This window comes from Notamacropus eugenii, chromosome 1 (genome assembly GCF_028372415.1).
Source record: "Notamacropus eugenii isolate mMacEug1 chromosome 1, mMacEug1.pri_v2, whole genome shotgun sequence".
In the NCBI taxonomy this organism is placed as follows: Eukaryota; Metazoa; Chordata; class Mammalia; order Diprotodontia; family Macropodidae; genus Notamacropus; species Notamacropus eugenii.
Window position 1 is genome coordinate 376564857 of NC_092872.1, and position 17936 is coordinate 376582792.

Genomic DNA, 17936 nt, shown 5'->3' on the forward strand with positions numbered 1-17936 from the left:
TGCAAGGGATGTGGAAATGGAGCAGTGGGAGGCGTTTCCCCCAGGTGAGCGCCTGAAATGACCTCCATCACCTACGGTGGGTATGGGCACAAGGGCAAACAGGACCCCCCAAACCCGTGTGCTTTCAAGAAAGGAACTGGCTGATGACAGGTAGCGGCAGCACCCGAGCATCTGCAAAGCCATCTCTGGTGCCGGGGTTGATCACTTCCTTTGTCTGCCTGGCAAAGATGGAGCAGCCGAGCCATTCCCCCCAGTCCCCACCCCATCCCACAAAGGTTTCATTAAATTCACTGCAAACAAAGCGCCGCTGAACGTCCTGCCTCTAAAACCAAAAAACAAATAATACTAAAAGTCCGGGTCCGCCGGGGCCCGGGAGGGTCGCCCTGCCATGACCACAGCCCCCTTTCCCCCGCCTCCAGGATAAAGCAGGGGCGGGGGCCGGGTCTCCGGGGATGGGCACGACCCACACCTCGTGGGAGAGGCGGCTCCCGTACCTGACGCCCCGGCCCTCCTGGCACACAAAGCTGGAGGCGCCGCGGCGCGCCGGGCACCACGCCGGGCACCACGCCGGGCACACCTGGGTTTGAACCACAAAAACACTCCCGCACCGCCCGCCCGCCCAGGCTCTTCTCCAGGGATGACCAGCGCTCGGGGCTGGGAGCAGAGGATCCGGTCCCCAGTCTGTCCTCGTTTGTTCCTACCCGGCACATGACGCACCAAAACATGCAGCGGAGACCGGAGGGGGGGAGGGCCCTGCGCAGGGGAGCCAAGTGGAAGGTGGGGGGAATGACACCCGCCCTGGACCCCCCAGGGGGCAAGGCTGGGCACCCCAAGCTCGGAGGGGTTCGCCAAAATCCCCCCTCCAGCCACCGGACCCAGGCCGGGCTCCCGGGAAAGGAGCGCAGGGCGGTCCGTTACCTGGCGCCCCGGCCCAGGAACGGGGCGCAAAGTTCCTGGAAGGCCGGGGAGCCGCTCGTGTATTAGTACTATCATCGCCGTGGTCATTATTCTGTGCCCTTCTTCCCCCCGGGGCCGCGCGCCCCCCTCAAGTCCGCCTCCCCTACCCCCTTTTCTTAACTCGCTCTCTCCGCCGCGCCCCGGGGCCAGGAGCGCCACCTCGCCCCACACAAAGCCGGGAGAGCGGGAGGAAGGGGAAGAAGGGGAGGGGGCGGCGGCGCCGGGCCGCGAGCCGGGGCTCACCGTGATCCGGGGGATGTTCTTCTTGCCCTGGTAGGACATGGTGGGCGGTGGGCGGCGGTGGCTGGGGCTGCGCGGGCGGCTGCCCCTCGGCTCCGGCTCCGGCTCCGGCTCCTCGCCCTGCGCTGGCTGCTCGCACCCCCGCCCGCAGCTCAGGTGAAGAGAATGGTGCGCTCGCTAGCTCCCTCCCTCGCTGGCCGCGGCCGCCTCCCCCTCCTCCGCCCGCCCCTCGCCGGGCCGCCGCCGCCGCCGCCCGAGACACAATGGCAGCCCTCCTCCCGCCCGCGCTGCGCCCCCGCTGGGGTTTTTTCTCTTTTGCAGGGCCAGCTGGGCCCCGGCGAGGCAAGAACGGCCGGTCCGCGCGGCTCCTCCCTCCTCTTCGCCTCTTCTCTGAGGATTGTCCTGCCTTTGCCTTATTGCCTCCGCCTCACCCAGTTTTCCTTTTTGTGTGTGTGTGAAGTGTGCGTGCGTGCGTGCGGCACCGTGGTGGCCGCCAGGGGGCGCGAGACGCGGCGGACACTGGCGGACCGCGAAGGAGACCAAGGTGGGGCGGAGTGGGGCGGTGTCGGCGCGCGGGCGGGGGGCGGGGGCTGGGCTGCGGAGGACGGGGGCGGGGGGGCCGGCGGAGGGCAGGTAGCCCCCCCCCCCCGCGCCCTAGCGCCCCCGAGGAGCCCCGGCGCGGAGCCCCCTTTGCCTTGGCAGGATGCTTCGGCAGGCAGCCTTTGTTACGAGGTTGGGCGGCACCGCCTCGAGCCTCCTCAGTCCATTCCTGAGCATGGACGGACGGACGGACGGACGGGCTGGGCACCGTATGCGCAGCACCGAACGGAAGGCGCGGAGCCTCGCCCGTGGAAGACGGGGCACGAAGACAGTTCCAAAGGTGTGGGTGGGGATGGTGAAGAGGAATCAGCTGGGGGAGAGCTTGCGCGATAGCTGTGCCGCTGAAGGACTGTCACGCGTGCTCCCCGCGCGGGGGGGGTCTGTACGAGAGTGAGGTGCAAAGCCGAAGCACGAACGCAGACAGAGCCCGCCGCGGTACCCAGGGAAAGGCTTTCCTCGTTCCCTTTGCAGATCAGCACCGAAACGAGCCGCAGAGAGGCTGTCCTCTAAGCCACCAGCAGCGTGCCCAAAGGCACGTGTCTGATTCGGTGTGATAGCGCTGGGAACCTGGGGTTCACCAAGGCGCACCTCCTGGGGAGGGACTGAACTCGGGACTTAAGGACCTGCTGAGCACGCTCCCCACCTCCACGTAAATCAGCAGCCCCAGCGCGGTTCGTGGTCTTAAAGAAATGGATGCCCGGAGCCCTCGGACGGCGGGCATCGTGACCGTGCCACGGCTGTCTCTAATGCATTAAGGGGCAGGGTTAAGTGGCAGTCTGGAAAACAGGAGAAATGGGTGGAATGGGAGCACAGGCCCTGTGTGATAGAAGAGGACCCGAGTCGGAATCTAGGTTACAGTGACCTTGGGCAAACCACTTACAATTCCCGATCCGCAGTGGGGATGCTCTCACTACCTCACCCTCCCGAGGTTACCAGAAGTGCAGCCTCCTAGAGTGGAAATCCCACTGGGCTGGAGCCGAGAGACCATGGTCTGTCTAAATCTCGACTTCCCACGATTCAGGTGACCCCACGCAAGTCACTGCTCTCTGGGCGTCCCTGTCCTTTTCTAAAGCGAGGAGGACACAGTTAATTGTCGTTCATCTCTCAAGTCTCTACCAGTTGCAAACCTTTCAGCACCACATACCTATGAGTTATGTTTTTAACCTATACTGAATGTTTTACCTAAACTTTCCAAAAGGCAGAGCCCAAGGCATGTAATCACCCCCCTCCCCTTGGCACTGTTTTGCACACATAGCTTCTTAATAACCTTTTGCTGAAATCTCTTTACAAAAAAAAATCCAGGCATCTCCAGCCAAAGAGACCTTCCTTTCCTTAAACAGCAGCCCTACACCAAGGCCACAGCCTGTTCCCAATAAATACATACAGTACTTTAACAAGCGGGAGGCATGCTGGGGAAGGATCACCTTCCAATTCTCTTTTGCAGAGCATGGCCTGGGGAAGCCAAAGGCACGCCCTAAACATTTTGCTTTGTTCCTGCGGCTTCAGCTCCGGGACCACTGAAAGGAGTTGTGAAATTACAAAGCATTCTGGGTATTGGCATGCAAATGAGCAGAATTATATTTAGAATGGAGGGAAGTCGGAATTAAAGGGTACACTAGAGTCTTTTTTTTCCCTGGGGTTCTTCTACCCCTCTAAAATGTTGGGGAGGGCCATGCCCAGAATGGTTTCTTAGGAACGTGGAAAGACCCAGAGGCCATGGTCTAGGATCCCTAGTTAGCTCTTTAAAAATCTACATCTTAGGATTTCTTTCCCTCTGGTGTATCTCTGTTTACAGGCATTATATAGTGAATTCATGCAACGTTTCCCAATCCCATGCAATGCAGTGCTTTCTTCGTATTTCACTGGGTTTAAACTCTTTGAGGTGCAAGAAGCCAGGAAAAAAATAAAAAATTGTGTTGTGTTGTGATGAGCCGCTCCAACAACACAAGAATGCATAATAGCAAGGCTAATGTTTTCAAGCTGTTGCTCCCACCACAAATATACAATGAATACTCTCTTCCCCCCCTCCCTTCTACCCCATCTTTCCCTTTTTGGAACATATTAAAACATCCAAGCGAAGACACAGGGGAAAAGACAGGGGACCTTTTAAAATTCATGTCTGTTTGGAGGGTTTGGAAATGCAGCAGGGAACGCTTATAAGTCTGGCCAAAAGAAAGAGAGCAAGAAGTGGAGGAGAGCTAAGATGGAAATGCACCACAGTTGAAAGCCTCCGAATAGATTCCCCTTGGATACTGCACTTCTCTTGGTCTTAGAGGGCTGGAAGACAACGAGGAAGCAACAGATGTACCACTCTCTGAAAAGACTCGGCCATGCACGTTTTCCTATTTTAAAGGAACTAATGCCCAGTGTAAGACTGTGCTTTAATGCCATTAGATTCCAAAAACATCCCCTAAGGAGCTTATCAATTCAGTGCACCCAAATCATTTACTGCTATATAAGTGCCCAGGGGAACCCTGGGAGAAGCAGTCCCCACCCTCAAAGATCTGACAGGCTCCTTAAGGAGAAAAGATGAAATGGTAAGAAGTCTTTATTGATCTGGCATGTTCCACACAAGGGAATTTTCCAGTAAGCAGTTTTAAGTACTCAAACTTTTTACTTCATTTTGGATTGAAAACTTTCTCAAACATAATTTCTTCATAACTACAGTACTCAGTATTCTGATGAACATCAACCATTGTATTGGAGAGTCTGTAAGGCTGTCTGCCCAATATTAGATGGCCCCAAAGTGCTGGGCTTCGTGTGTGTGTGTGTGTGTGTGTGTTTCCTTTTTTGTATCTCTTTCGTCACACCACTGGGGTCTGAATCTTGCTTTTGGTAGTAACTATGTGACTGTGAGTTACTTGACCTGAGCCTCAGTTTCCTCATCTGTAAACTGGAAATAATAATCCCTATGGCACCTTCCTCACATAGTTTTAAAATTTTCTTTTTTAAGAAATGAAAACTTTTTAATATTTATAATCTGTACTTTCAATTTCTCTCTCCCATTGAACAACAATGAAACACATAAATAAAACCCTCATCACAAACATACTTAGTCCAGCCAAACAAATTCCTACATTGGCCATGCCTATAAATGTATGCAACGTATGCGCTCTCTCTCTCTCTCTCTCTCCCTTTCTCTCTCAACCGTTAAATTGCTATTTAAATGTCAGGTGTTTTTTTTTTTAATTAATGCTTCAGCTAATCATCATTTTTATCTAGTAGTAACCCCCTGTAACCCTTCTAATTTGCAGCAAATAATCCATTGTGGGTTTTGAAACCATACAACCAAGCTCATCAATGCTATATTTAAAATAAGAGTAAGTTCTGATTGAACTCATGAGAGTAAATAGCATTATAGTGACTGCAAAGACTTTATAGAAACTATTTTGGCTGCTTAGAGGCTTTTTTACCCCTTATTTCCTGAGGCTCATTTCTGCTCTGCTTAATTGATGCTGCTGAATAAGTGATATGAAGTACATACATGAAGTAAATAGAGAAAAAGATTCAAAACACTAGGTAAATAAGTGTCTGATTAAATAGTACCAGGGTGGCTGTCAATGCTGACTATAAGAATTAAGTGTGTAAATTTGGGGGGGGGGGCAGGGGAAGGGTCAGGAAGGAGATTGGGGAATCTTTTGATAGGATATGAATCTTGAATAAGGCACTGAAGGAAGTGATTGCATTGGATTGATGGAAGGCAGTGGGAGGATATTCTGTTAATAACAGCTGACCATGTAGCTGTAGCACAGTTGGGCTTACAAAGCACTTTACACAACCTATCGTATTTGAGTCTCACAACAACCCTGTGAGGAAGGCACCACAGGGGTTCTTATCTCCATTTTACAATTGAGAAAACTGAGGCTTATGTGACTTGTCCAAGGTCACACAGCTAGAACGAAGCTGAGGTCTATTTGAACTCAGGGCTTGCTTACTCCAGGACTAGGGCTCTATTGCCACCTAGTGGCTAAGGTGGATATAGATTTGGGTTGGCTCTAAGGGGAATCTAACAATTAATGCTATCTAAATGAGGAAGGAGATGCAGGAAGGGGAATGTGAGGGGTCCCTGCATCCCTTCAAACAGGGACTAGATGAGCAAGTATCAGAGCTGCTGTAAAGGTAACTCCTCTTTAGAGACAGATTTCTGGATAGATGGCCTCCGAAGTCCTTTCCCACTCTGATTCTGTGATGCTGATGCCAGTTGGATGGATGGAGAAAATAGAGTTCTTAAAAAAAAACAAAAAACTATGAAAACTTCTAAAACATATTAACGGAAGCACCTGGATCACATAATAGTGCTATGCCAAAAAAAATTAGGTAATTCCAATGAGAGTAAATGAAGATAAATAGTCTCTGGTAAAGCTAATTTAAAAATCATTTCTTCCAAAACACTGGGGGTTAACTCCTTTGATCTGTGGTTCTAACAAAGGAAATCTTAGTCATACACTTCCAATGTCACAAGTAACTGAATGAAAAAAGAAACAACCAAGCTATTATTAGATGTTTACACATTAAATTCATAAGAATAAATCTGGCAAACAATCTATTCCCTTAGTCACACATGTACTGACAGGAAGACATTACAGCTACACATGCATGTGCACACACACACACATACACACACACACACAAGTTTTCTCATGAAACCTGAAGCCTAGGTATATTCCACAATAAAACTGATACCAGCTCCAGTGAGATGGGCAAACCTTTCATTTACTCTAGGGTTGGATTTTATGATCTCTGGTATAAATTAGACCTCACTCAGGAGAGGATACAGCAGGCACCCTGGGAAAGATGGTGGCTGTCTTCACTCCTTGGGTCAAAGAAAATAGACCTTTAGGCAGGTGGAAGCAATGTTATCTTCCTCTTATGTGGCTTATCCTAGGAACTTTGTGTGTGTGTGTCTGTGTGTCTGTGTATGTGAGAGAGAGAGAGAGAGAGAGAGAGAGAGAGAGAGAGAGAGAGAGAGAGAGAGAGAGAAGAGAGATGGAAAAAAAGCAGTATTGACCTTGGTAACAATGGAGAGGGTATTAATATGGACATAAGCAGGAGGTGAGGGCAGCTAGGTGGTATAGTGTATAGGGGGCCAGGCCTGGAGTCAGGAAGACTCATCTTCCTGAATTCAAATCCGGCCTCACACACTTACTAGCTGTGTGACCCCGGGGCATGTCACTTAGTGCTGTTTGCCTCCATTTCCTCATCTGTAAAATGAGCTGGAGAAGGGAAATGGCAAACCATTCCAGAATACAAACCACTACCAAGAAAACCCCCAAATGGGATTACAAAGAATCAGATATGACTGACATGATTGAACAACAATACAGCAGGACATGAACCCCCTGCCCCCTCACCATTGCCCCTAGCATGAGGATGAATCTTCTAGATGGCACAGTGGATACAGTGCTAGAATCAGAGTCAAAAGACTTAAGTTTGAATTCTGCCTCAGACAAATACGAACCATGTGGGTTCAGGCAATTCATTAAACTCCCCAAGCCTCAGCTTCCTCATCTATAAAATGAGGGGGTTGGACCAGATGGCATCTTTGATCCTACCGGCTCTAAATCTATGATTTCTATGATGACATGAGATGACATGACTATGTTTAAGATGACATGAGACAGGGGTCTAGTTCCTGCAGTGAGGGGTTGGGGGCTGGCGAGTCCAGTGCAGGGCCAGGATAATCCTTGTTTGTTATTGCCTGTGGATGACATGGGTGCAACCCATGGTACATGCAGTCTCATGGAAGCAGTATCCTTTATTGCTAAGGCTACCTATCTACTTTAAATGCAGGAGATCAACAGAAACAACTTAGATGAGAAACAGCCATAGAGCTTCTAGCAAGGTGGCTGAGAGATTGCTTTTAAGCCTAGTTCCCTCTCATCATCTCAAAACAGCAGAAAAATGCACCAAAGTCATAAAATAGCAATGAAAAAAGGATGGAGAAGGGAATTCTAAAAGGGAATAAAACAGAAGCGGCATTACTGACTCAGCAGTTTTTGCTTCGCTCTCTATTGACACAGCGCCCACTACACTGTCAGAATCTATCAGTGCCTCAATTTCCCTTACTTCAGCTGGAGACACCCTCCACCTCTTAGCAGGTGAAAGTTTGTGAATTCACCCAAAGGATGGTCGTTCAGATGGGAGGGAATAGGTGATGCTAGATGAGGATGAGTTCAGAAAGTACTGGGTCTCTTTAAATACTTTCTGGAGCAGAAGGGCAAGGACTTACCATCAGGATGACTGGGCAACAAGCTGTGTAAAGCCTGCTTCTTTTTTCCTCTTATTTTCAGTCTGTAATTAGATAATCAGTTTTCTGATATGTTTCTTTACCATTTAGACCAGTTTCTTTGAGATAACTTTTTTCTTGTTGAATGCTTATTTACTGAGATCTGCTGTATTACCATGTTCCATTATGAGGATGAGAGCTGATATGAAGAGGATGGAGGTAGTCCTTAGAATGCTGGGGTCTAGTAATTCACACTTTGGGAGCTAATCCCTTTAATTTTTTCTTAATTTTCCTTTTGAACAGATCTAGACAACTTGCCTCATTGTAGCATGACTCTGGATAGCTTTTCTAGGATTCTTCTGGAAAACATGTTTGTTTGATGTAGACACTGTCAGTAATCCACTCCAAATGCTTAATCCCTTTTGGGAAGTCTTAAACCCCTTTGGGGCTTTTCTAAATTTGTTTGGTTTCTTTTTTAAGCTGGCCTGCTTATTCTAGTAAGGGGTGAGCTCAGAACTTCATTTCAGAAGCCCATGGATTGCAGATTTCCATTGGGAAATTTTCAAGTTGAGCTATGTATTGAAGGAACCCTTTGAAAATGTTTATCCTCACCTTTCGTTGGAAATGTCCTAAATGTTATATGGGCCCTTTGAGGAAATTTGGAGTGCTCAGTGTGTTGCAGAAATCCCAAAGAATTTTCACCCAGGACAATTTAGTTTCTCCCTTGAATGTTGGGGTGGGGGGATGGGGTGCTAACTTACAGTCTATTTCAAGTCACCTGTTCCTGTTGGGATTTCTTTTGGGGCCAGACTTTCTCTAGGAGGGGAATGTGAGGGGTGGGAAGGAGGTGCCCAATTTTCTTTTTCCCTTTTCCTTTATTATCTTTGGGTTGGTGCAGGCTTTTTCTAGCACCAAGATAGGCCCCATAAGAATTTTGTAATTCTTATTTTGTTGAACTATATAGTCATATATTTGGGAATAAGTGTAACCCCCTGATCCACCAGCTATAGAAGTCCTAAATCATCATGAAAAACTGTTAATTTTCAGATTGTCTAAAGAATTGGGCCATATGGACTTTGCCATACGGACTCTTTAGTACAAGGCACTGGAGGATAGCATTTGAAAGGACAATGCTTGAGCCCCCCAAAGTCAACAGAGAACTTTTCAGAAGTAGAAATATGGACAAATGCGCCAAAATCACCACAGCTGATCTGCTATCTATAACATATGTTTAAGTGGGAGAGAGAGAGAGAGAGAGAGAGAGAGAGAGAGAGAGAGAGAGAGAGAGAGAGAGAGAGAGAGAGAGTGAGTGTGTATCTGTGCCTGTGTTAGGGAAGGGGCAGTTAGTAAGGACAATCTTCACCCCAACAGCTTGCCCTTTGATGAAACCACAGAAAAGGCAGGTAACACAGACAAGATATGTGTCTATACTCTGTTACCCCTTTGCAAAGTGTGAGAAAATTCTCCTTAGAATTAGAAAATATACAGCTCCTGGTTGGTTAAGGATAGCTCACCCCTGGTGGCTTAAAAATCAGGATATACAATAGAGGAAAACAAGTTAAAACAAGCAGCTTTAGTGAGAGTGACCATTGCCAGTCTAGGGGAAAGTCAGAAATTGGGAAAGCCTGACTTCAGAGATCTCTTTGCCTTTCCTCTTAAATTTCTAATTGGAAGGGGAGCAGGGGGAGAGGGGCTTTCCTCTGTCATCAGTCATGACATCTTGAAATAAAGCCATTCCACCCAGTAGCAGATAACACATCCAGAAGGAAACAAGCCTATTGGCTAAGGCAGCTCTGAGTATGACCCCTCAGAAACAGAGAAGAAAGCCAGCTATGGATTCAAGAGAAATAGTAGCCCATCTTTGCACTGTTTAACACCTTATTGTCTCTTTTACCCATTCCTTCTGTGTTTTCATCAACTGGGCTGAGGGGAAATGGGAGGAAACAACTGATCAGGGAAGTCCGGACCACTTCTCTTGGCCTCATGCCCCCAGCAGCTGTAAATATCATCATTTGGTAGATGAAATTAATGATATGGGCTAGTCAAAAAAGACCTAGAGGCAAACGTTCACAGTAAGTCCTATGTTCAATAAACCTAAGATCACAAATTATTGGGACAAGGGCTCCCGGGAAACAGGAAAAGAGTTTAGTGGAAGATAAGTATTAAATCATCATTTTTTTCACCATAATAAGTTCCAAAAGGACAAATGGTATAACTTTTAAAGATCATCTCTTTTTTAAAAAAGGAGAATAGAAAATTATAACATTCATCTCTATGGTTAGGGTGAAAATTCATAACCAGACAGGGGATAGAAGAGGCTATCAAAAGAAAAACCAAATTCCCCTAAACACAGGTTATTTCAATTCTATAAAATTATTGAAGTGAAAATAAGAACATAAGCTATAGATTGGAAGAGAGGAGGAATCTTAAGTCTGACAGCCACAGTCTACAGGGAATAAATACAAACATAGTAAACTAAGACCTATTTGTTCCCTGCTAGCTTAACCATCCGTACCACAGTAGATAAGGCTCTGGGCCTGGAGGTAGGAAGACCTGAGTTCATATCTGGGCTCATATACTTACTAGCCATGTGACTCTGGACAAGATCTCTGTCTGCCTTAGTTTCCTCAAATACATATGGGGGATAATAATTACCCCTACCTCCCAGAGTTGTTGTGAGGATCAAAAGAGATACTCTTTTGCAAAGTACTTAGCACAGTGCCTGGCATATAGTAAGTACTTAATAAATGTGTGTTCCCTTCCTCCCTGCAAAGGATATGAGCAAATAATTTTTTAAAAAAACATAAATTACCTACAACTCAATGAATGATGCTTCAAATCGCTGATAAGACAAATGAAATGAAAGCTGTCACATCACGCCCATCAACTCACAAAGACAGTAAAAGAGAGAAACAGTCAATCCTAGAGAGGGCATGGAAAAACAGGTATGTTAATAAACCATAAGGAGAGCTATGAATTGGTTCAACTGTTACAGAACCAAGTCTGGAAGCACTTGAGAAGTTAAAAACATGCATACACTTTGCTGTTGTTATTAAGTCATGTCCAACTTTTCCTGACCCCATTTGGGATTTTCTTAGCAAAGAAACTGGATTGGTTTGCCATTTCCTTCTTCAACTCGTTTTACAGATGAAGACACTGAGGCAAGCAGGGTTAAGTGACTTGCCCAGGGTGTGTGTGTTCATCCTTCATTGTCGAAGAAGACCATGCCATCAGAGAAATGATGACATGACTTGCACTTGACTGTTTTGAGTGAGGGAGGGCTGTGCAGGTCACCAGCCTCACTTCTCCTCTACAGCCATCTGAATCCAGTGACCAGATATTCATCAGGATGACTAGACTAGAGATGACCCAGGATGAAACAACTGGGGTTAAGTGACTTGCCCAAAGTCACAGAGCTAGTGAGTGTCAAGTGTCTGAGGTGAGATTTGAACTCAGGTCCTCCTGACTCCTACACTGGTGCTCTATCCACTGCACCACCTAGCTGCTCATCCCCTAATTAATGTGTTATATTTTCAAATTTGAATTTGTGTGTATGTGTTTATTTTTTTAATCCAAACAAGCTTTAGATGCAAGGTATTTTTAAAAATATGTATTTTTTTTCCCTTTTAGCTCCTGTGCTTATCAGTGAAGCTAGTGCATGATTATCGATGTTTATTTCCCAAGATCAAAAACATCCAGGTGGAAAAATCCTCAAGAGAAGTTTGGAAGAGCGACTGTCAAAGGTCAAGGGACTATCTCACTCCTTCCCATTCTTCAAGGCTAAGCTCATATCCCACATGTCCACAGAAGCCTATTTTTAAATTTATGGATATTTTTTCTTTTAAAAATTATTTTTTCTCTGACGCATTTATTTTCTTCCCACTATCCTCATTCTCCAATACTCTTGCCAATAGTTGCCTGCCTTTAAAAATAGTTAAACAAAACCATCTGATAAAAAATAATTATGCTGCTGGTGTAGTATCATTCTACAGCTGAAGTTCAACACCTTTCTAATGAAAGGAAAGAAGCATGTTCCAGCCTCAGCCATCTGGAACCAACAAGGGTCACTGCATTTGATTGGAGTTCTCTTGTGTTTTAATGCTGCTTTAATTTACATTGATATAATCACTATGGGTATTCCCCATTTTCTCCTTTATTCACTCTGCCTCAGTTTAGTTAAGCCACGAGGGATAGAGTAATGGACTTAGAGTCAGAAAGTATTGAGTTCAAATTTGGCCTCAGACGCTTACCAGCTGTATGACCCTAGGTAAGTCACTTAACCCTATTTGCCTCAGTTCCCTCATCTGTAAAATGTTGATAATAATAGCACCCTAACTCCCAGGGTTGTTGTGAAAATAAAATGAGATAATATTTGTAAAGCACTTTGCAAGCTTTAAAGTATTTTATAAATGCAAGCTGTTACTTATTGTTGTGATGCCATGAATATTTTAGCACATAGAAGACTCTTCTGTCGACCTTTTTGGGGAGAATGTTTGACAGTGATCTAGCCTTTAAACTGGATCAAAGTGTACGAGTATGGCTGGAGAAGAAGGTGGACTGGTCCTGTAATGAGAGGGCAGGAAAACAGAAGTATATGCTAGCTGGGTGCTGGTAGATGTAAGATATGAAAAGAAGTAGGTGAAGGCCTCCAGCCCATCAGTTGGTTCTTCTGTGTAGGATGTATGAAAAGACAGAGACAAAACTGTATAGTTGTAAAAATTATTTTTGAAATTGTAATTGCAAAATTGTATAAGAGGAGTTGGATGGATTGTAATCTTCAAGGGTGGAGGGAACCCAGATATTTATATCACAATTATTTGATTTTGGGGGAGAGTTTCCAAAAGTTTCCTGTTAAACATCAAGCTCACCTAGTACATTTCAAATGCAAAGTGACTTGCAATTTAATTTATACCAACTTTTAGGACTTTATTGATTAAAGTGAAGTATACCCAAATTACAAGAAACCTCATTAAAATTTGAAAATTGGAGAGAGAAGTTGAAGCCAAAGGAAAAAAAACCCCAGGAACCTACTCAGTACCCTGGTGGTCTACAAGCCATCTTCACAAGGGAGATAAGGGGGTAAGGCAATTCTTTTTGTTAGAGGACGGATAGAATTCCTGGAGGGTGACAGTCATAACCCAGTCATATTTTGTTGTATGAATCTTATAGAACTGATGGAGGCTCAGTGAAATTAAATGGCTGGCCCATGGTCACACAGCTAATGTCAGAGGTGAGATTTTAAACCAAGTTTTCATTTGGTTCCAGCCCTCTGTCCACTATCCCCTGTTGCCTCTTGAGAATCCCTGTGGAGTAGAATTATCAAAATTTTATATATATATATATATATATATATATATATATATATATATATATATATATATATATGCATATATATGTATATTTAAGTCCATCTCTCTGTTCTCCCAATTACATGTTAAAACAATTTTTAACATTTGTTTTTTTCAAAGTTTTGAGTTCCAAATTCTATCCCTCCCTCCTACCCCACCCCAGAGGGGAAGTAATCAGATATGGGTTATATGTGTGCAATCATGCAGAACATTCCATATTAGTCATTTTGCACAAGAAGACTCAAATGAAAGAAAGTAAAAAATAGCATGAGTTTATTCAAACTATATCAGTTCTTTCTTTGGAGGTGGATAGTATGCTTCATCTTTAGTTCTTTGGGGTCGTCTTGGATCACTGCATTGCTAAGAAGAGTTAAGTCTATCCTAGCTGATCATTGCACAATGTTGCTGTTACTGCGTACAGTGTTCTCGTGGATCTGCTCACTTCACTTTGCATCAGTTCCCAGGTTCTTCTGAAACCATCCTGCTTGTCATTTTTATAGCACAATAATATTCCATCACAATCATATACCACAGCTTGTTTAGCCACTTCTCAATGGATAGGCATCCCTTCTATTTCCAGTTCTTAGCCACCGCAAAAAGAGCTACTATAAATGTTTTTGTACAAATAGGTCCTTTCTCCCCCTACTTAAAAAAATTTTTTTTTAATTCAGGGAGTATGGGAGAGAGGTAAAAGAACAAAAAAATCAGTACAAAGCTGTAACATCAAGGATAAAATGCCAATCAAGCTGATCAAATACCTGCCATTTGTCAACCCTTCTTGGGACACCCCATCTGAACTAGATTATTGCAAGCGCCAACAGGCTAGATGAAGGGCTAGGCTGGGTTCAGGTTCGCTTGATTACTTTCCTTATTCAAATCAAATCTTAAGGTTTCAGGGATATGCTAGAGTTAGCTTGAATTGGGTCTCTAGGACCAACTGTTCATTTTAAGTGTGAGCATTTATAGTCTGGAGATCAGCAAAGGCTCCAAATCAGGGTTTGATTTTACTGTTCTGTTGTCTGTCTACATTTGAGAAAGTGATGGAGAAAAAAGAGTTAAGGATGCAGATTAAATTAAAAAACATGTTGTATGTACATTTTTTACTCTGGAAAGTCAGTTGTTAAACATTTACTAACATACAACTGGATGATACTACCAATAGGACAGGCGACATCAGTTTTAGACCAGTAGTAGTAGCTATAGTGTCTTTCTAAGATTTATGAAAAGAAATCCTTTTAACAAGGATTGGAGGACCCCTGATTCAAGCACTTTTCTCTCCTATGTATTTTCTTTAAAATGCAAAGAAGAAATTGAGTGAAACAATGGGCCATTATTATATTATTGATCACTACAATTACCAGCTCCTTTTTCATCTGTCTGATGTCTACCAGAAAACCAAGGGGGGAGGGAGAGACCCTCATCCAGCTTTCAGATTAAATGCAGATGAGAACATCCATCATGATTCCCAGGAGACCAATAGATAGCCAGCCAATTCTGTAATAACATAAAGCACTCTGAGGAAGCCCAGGGTATGCATGGCCAACTCATCATTAAACAGACATTTTCAATTCAAAGACACAAATGGCTATTCCTCCAAAGCAGGAACCCTGCTCTGAGCCATCTTCCCAGAGATATACCTCTTAGCAGCAGGGCTGAAGTTGGCACAGAAAGAAACTGAAGAGTCTACCCCAGAATGGCAAGGAGGAAGAGAGCTACCATGAACAAGCGCAGGTTTGGTTGCCTCTGCTAAGAAGGATTTCAGGGTCTTTTCCTAGTTCCAGAAATTATTGAAGTCACATCCTTTCCTCTGTTTAATTTTCTTAATCAATTAAGAAAAAAACAAAAGACCAAAAAATAGCCCATGTTGCTAACATTGATTTTTCAAAACTATTTTAAAATTAATTAACCTAAACCCCCATCACAAGGGTTCAATATCTGCAATGGTTCTAATGAATCTACGTTGTTTCCTCTTTTTTTTTTTCATTCTGTTGTAGCATCATAGAAGTTGCAAGGGACCACAGTTTAATCACCACTTTAAACTGGTGATTGGCAGAAATTCCTCTCTAATTCTCTCACAAATGATTATCCAGCCACTGCTTGCAGTGATAATTCAAATAAATGTAGCATTATAAAGTTTTCAAAATTTTTTATATTCATGATCTTATTTAAGCCTCACAATACCTGTAAAGAAGCTGCAAGTATTGTTATCCCCTTTTTACAGATAAGGAAACTGAGTCCTAGAGATGTTAGGTGACTGGTCGTTGGTCATGTAAGGATAGGGGTTTTCAGGAGTAAGCTGGAGCCAGCAGGAACAGACTTGAGGGAACACATTACCAAATTTTCAACATGAACATTTACATCTCTGAATTTGGCAAATGCTACAAATCAGGGCTTGATTTGTTATCTTATTGTCTAAATTTAAGAAAGTGATGGGAAAATGTTAATAATATGGATTAAAACTGAAAGTTCATCATATATGCCTTTTTTTCTGGCAAGATGTTTGTTAAACATCTCTCACCACAACACTGGGTTTGATTGAATCAATCACCCCACCCCACTTAAAATAACTAACAGGACGTTATAGCCTTCATACTTTATCAGGTGAAAATACCTCTACTGTGTCAAATAATCAAAGGCATTAAACTAAATGCAAGCAACTGAGTTAATCAAGTGAGGAAGGAGTATTGTGCTTCAAGCCCATTGGATATAATGAAATAAACATTGCATAGAAAATCTGTTGGAATTAGCTGAAGAGACTCTAGTTTTTATGTAAAATAGCAAGTCAGTTTAGAACCTAAGAATTTGAGTGGCAAGCTGTCTCCATATTGGCAGCAGTTCCAGCCAAGCCCCTGAGCAGAAATCGTTTGGGAGGAGGGGAAGTAGAAGACCCTCTGTCTTCTTGTTCCGCCCCCTTGGGCAGAAGATGACATTCTGTACTTTGAAGTATCCACAGATCTGGACTTCTCCTTAGCATATGAGTCGCGTCTCTACAACATCAGTGGCTGGTGGTCATGTCTCCATTAGGAGCTGAGGATAAACTAGACACATTGAAGAAAAAGCCTTCAGGATTGTATAGGGATCTGGGAGAAAATGACACCATTTCTAGAGTCAATTTCATGAGGACTGCACAAAGGGCAAAAAAGGACTTCCAGGAATTGAGTCACCTCCTTTGCCACATATGCTCTCTAAATTTGATCCCATTTTTCCATGGACTTGTTATTTACGTGTGGGAGAGTTTGCCCCAGTTTTTTGGGATATATTATACTAACTTTTCTACAATGGTATCTTACTAAATACCTGCTAATTGAGTTTGGCTGGCTAATTGACATCAGTGACAATCAATCAATGGGGAAGCACAGTGGTGGGAACTTCTGAGCTATATGGTATTATCAAACCATTCCAGACTTCTTGGAATTACCCCCTGCAACCTTGAGGAGTGAACTACTGAGCCAATCTCTGGGTACATAGCCTGCCAGGGTGAATAAAGGGGGTTAGGATAGTTGTCTTAGAGCCTGTATTAAGGTCAAACAGTATTGCTAAGGCTGGTGTCCAGAAAGGAGGGAGAAAGAGGGAGTCCTTTAATCTTCTCCCACTCAGCTGTCTGACCCCCATACTATTCATGAGATGAAAGTTCATGAGGTAAAAGTTTGCTAGGTTAGGGGGGAGGTGGGGAAGAAAAAGAAAAAATAGTTACATGATAACTATTATATACTTAAAAGAAATAAGTTGTACATAACAGATTTGCCGTTTCACATACAATCATCTTTTTTCTCCTTTACTATGTTATGGAAATGCTTGTTTTATTTCTTAAGTTCAGGATAAAATAAAATACAAAAAAACCTCTAAGGTCCAACAACTTGTGTCATAATTAGGATATGAATCCAGGTCTTCTGGAAATCTACCACCTCATAACAGAGTCCACTTCTTAAAATACTTCTGACTATTGAAGAGCTTTTCTCAATAATATTAAGCCCAAATTTGCTTCCCTGGAATTACATGGTTCCTAGTTCTGCCCTTGGGAGCTAAGGCAAATGCATGAAAACTTTTCAAATACTTGGCACTAACTCTCGTGTCTCTCTTAATTCTTCTCTTTTCTTGGATAACCATCCCTAGTCCCTTTAACTAGCCTTTTCCTAACATGGTTTAGAATCTCCTTACCATTTTGGTTAGTCAGTTGGACACATGCCAGCTTTTTACTGTCAGTCCTAAAATGTGGTGCCCAGAACTTTACATAGCACCAGATATGGTCTGGCCAGGGCAGAAGGGCTATCACCTCCCTTGCTCTACCAAATAAAAGATCTAGGGGAGGCATCATAAATAAACATGGCACAGACGATAGAGTCTTGGCTCTGGAGTCAGCAAGATTCCTCTTCCGGAGTTCATATCTGGTCTCACTTATTGGCTGTGTGACCCTGGACAAGTCACTTAACCCTGTTTGCTTTTAGTTGCTTCATCTGTAAAATGAACTGGAGAAAAAAATGGTAAACTGCTCCAGTACCTTTGCCAAGAAAACCCCAAACGGGGCCACAAAGAGTCAGACATGCCTAAAACAGCACAACAACAAC

General features: G+C 44.1%; 1 protein-coding gene across 2 annotated transcripts in view; it reads right to left on the bottom strand.

Moving 5' to 3' along the window:
- The window catches only part of DPYSL3 (dihydropyrimidinase like 3), a 142306-nt gene that overhangs the window by 80886 nt on the left and 43484 nt on the right, over positions 1 to 17936 (bottom strand). Inside the window, exon 1 of one of the 2 annotated variants that reach the window (XM_072630672.1) lies at positions 1201 to 1653. The exons of the other annotated variant lie outside the window; for it this stretch is intronic. Within the exon in view, the coding sequence (XP_072486773.1) occupies positions 1201 to 1239 (39 nt within the window). The 5' untranslated portion in view covers positions 1240 to 1653. Of the gene's footprint in view, positions 1 to 1200; positions 1654 to 17936 lie in introns of those variants that run through there. 2 annotated transcript variants of the gene reach the window in all.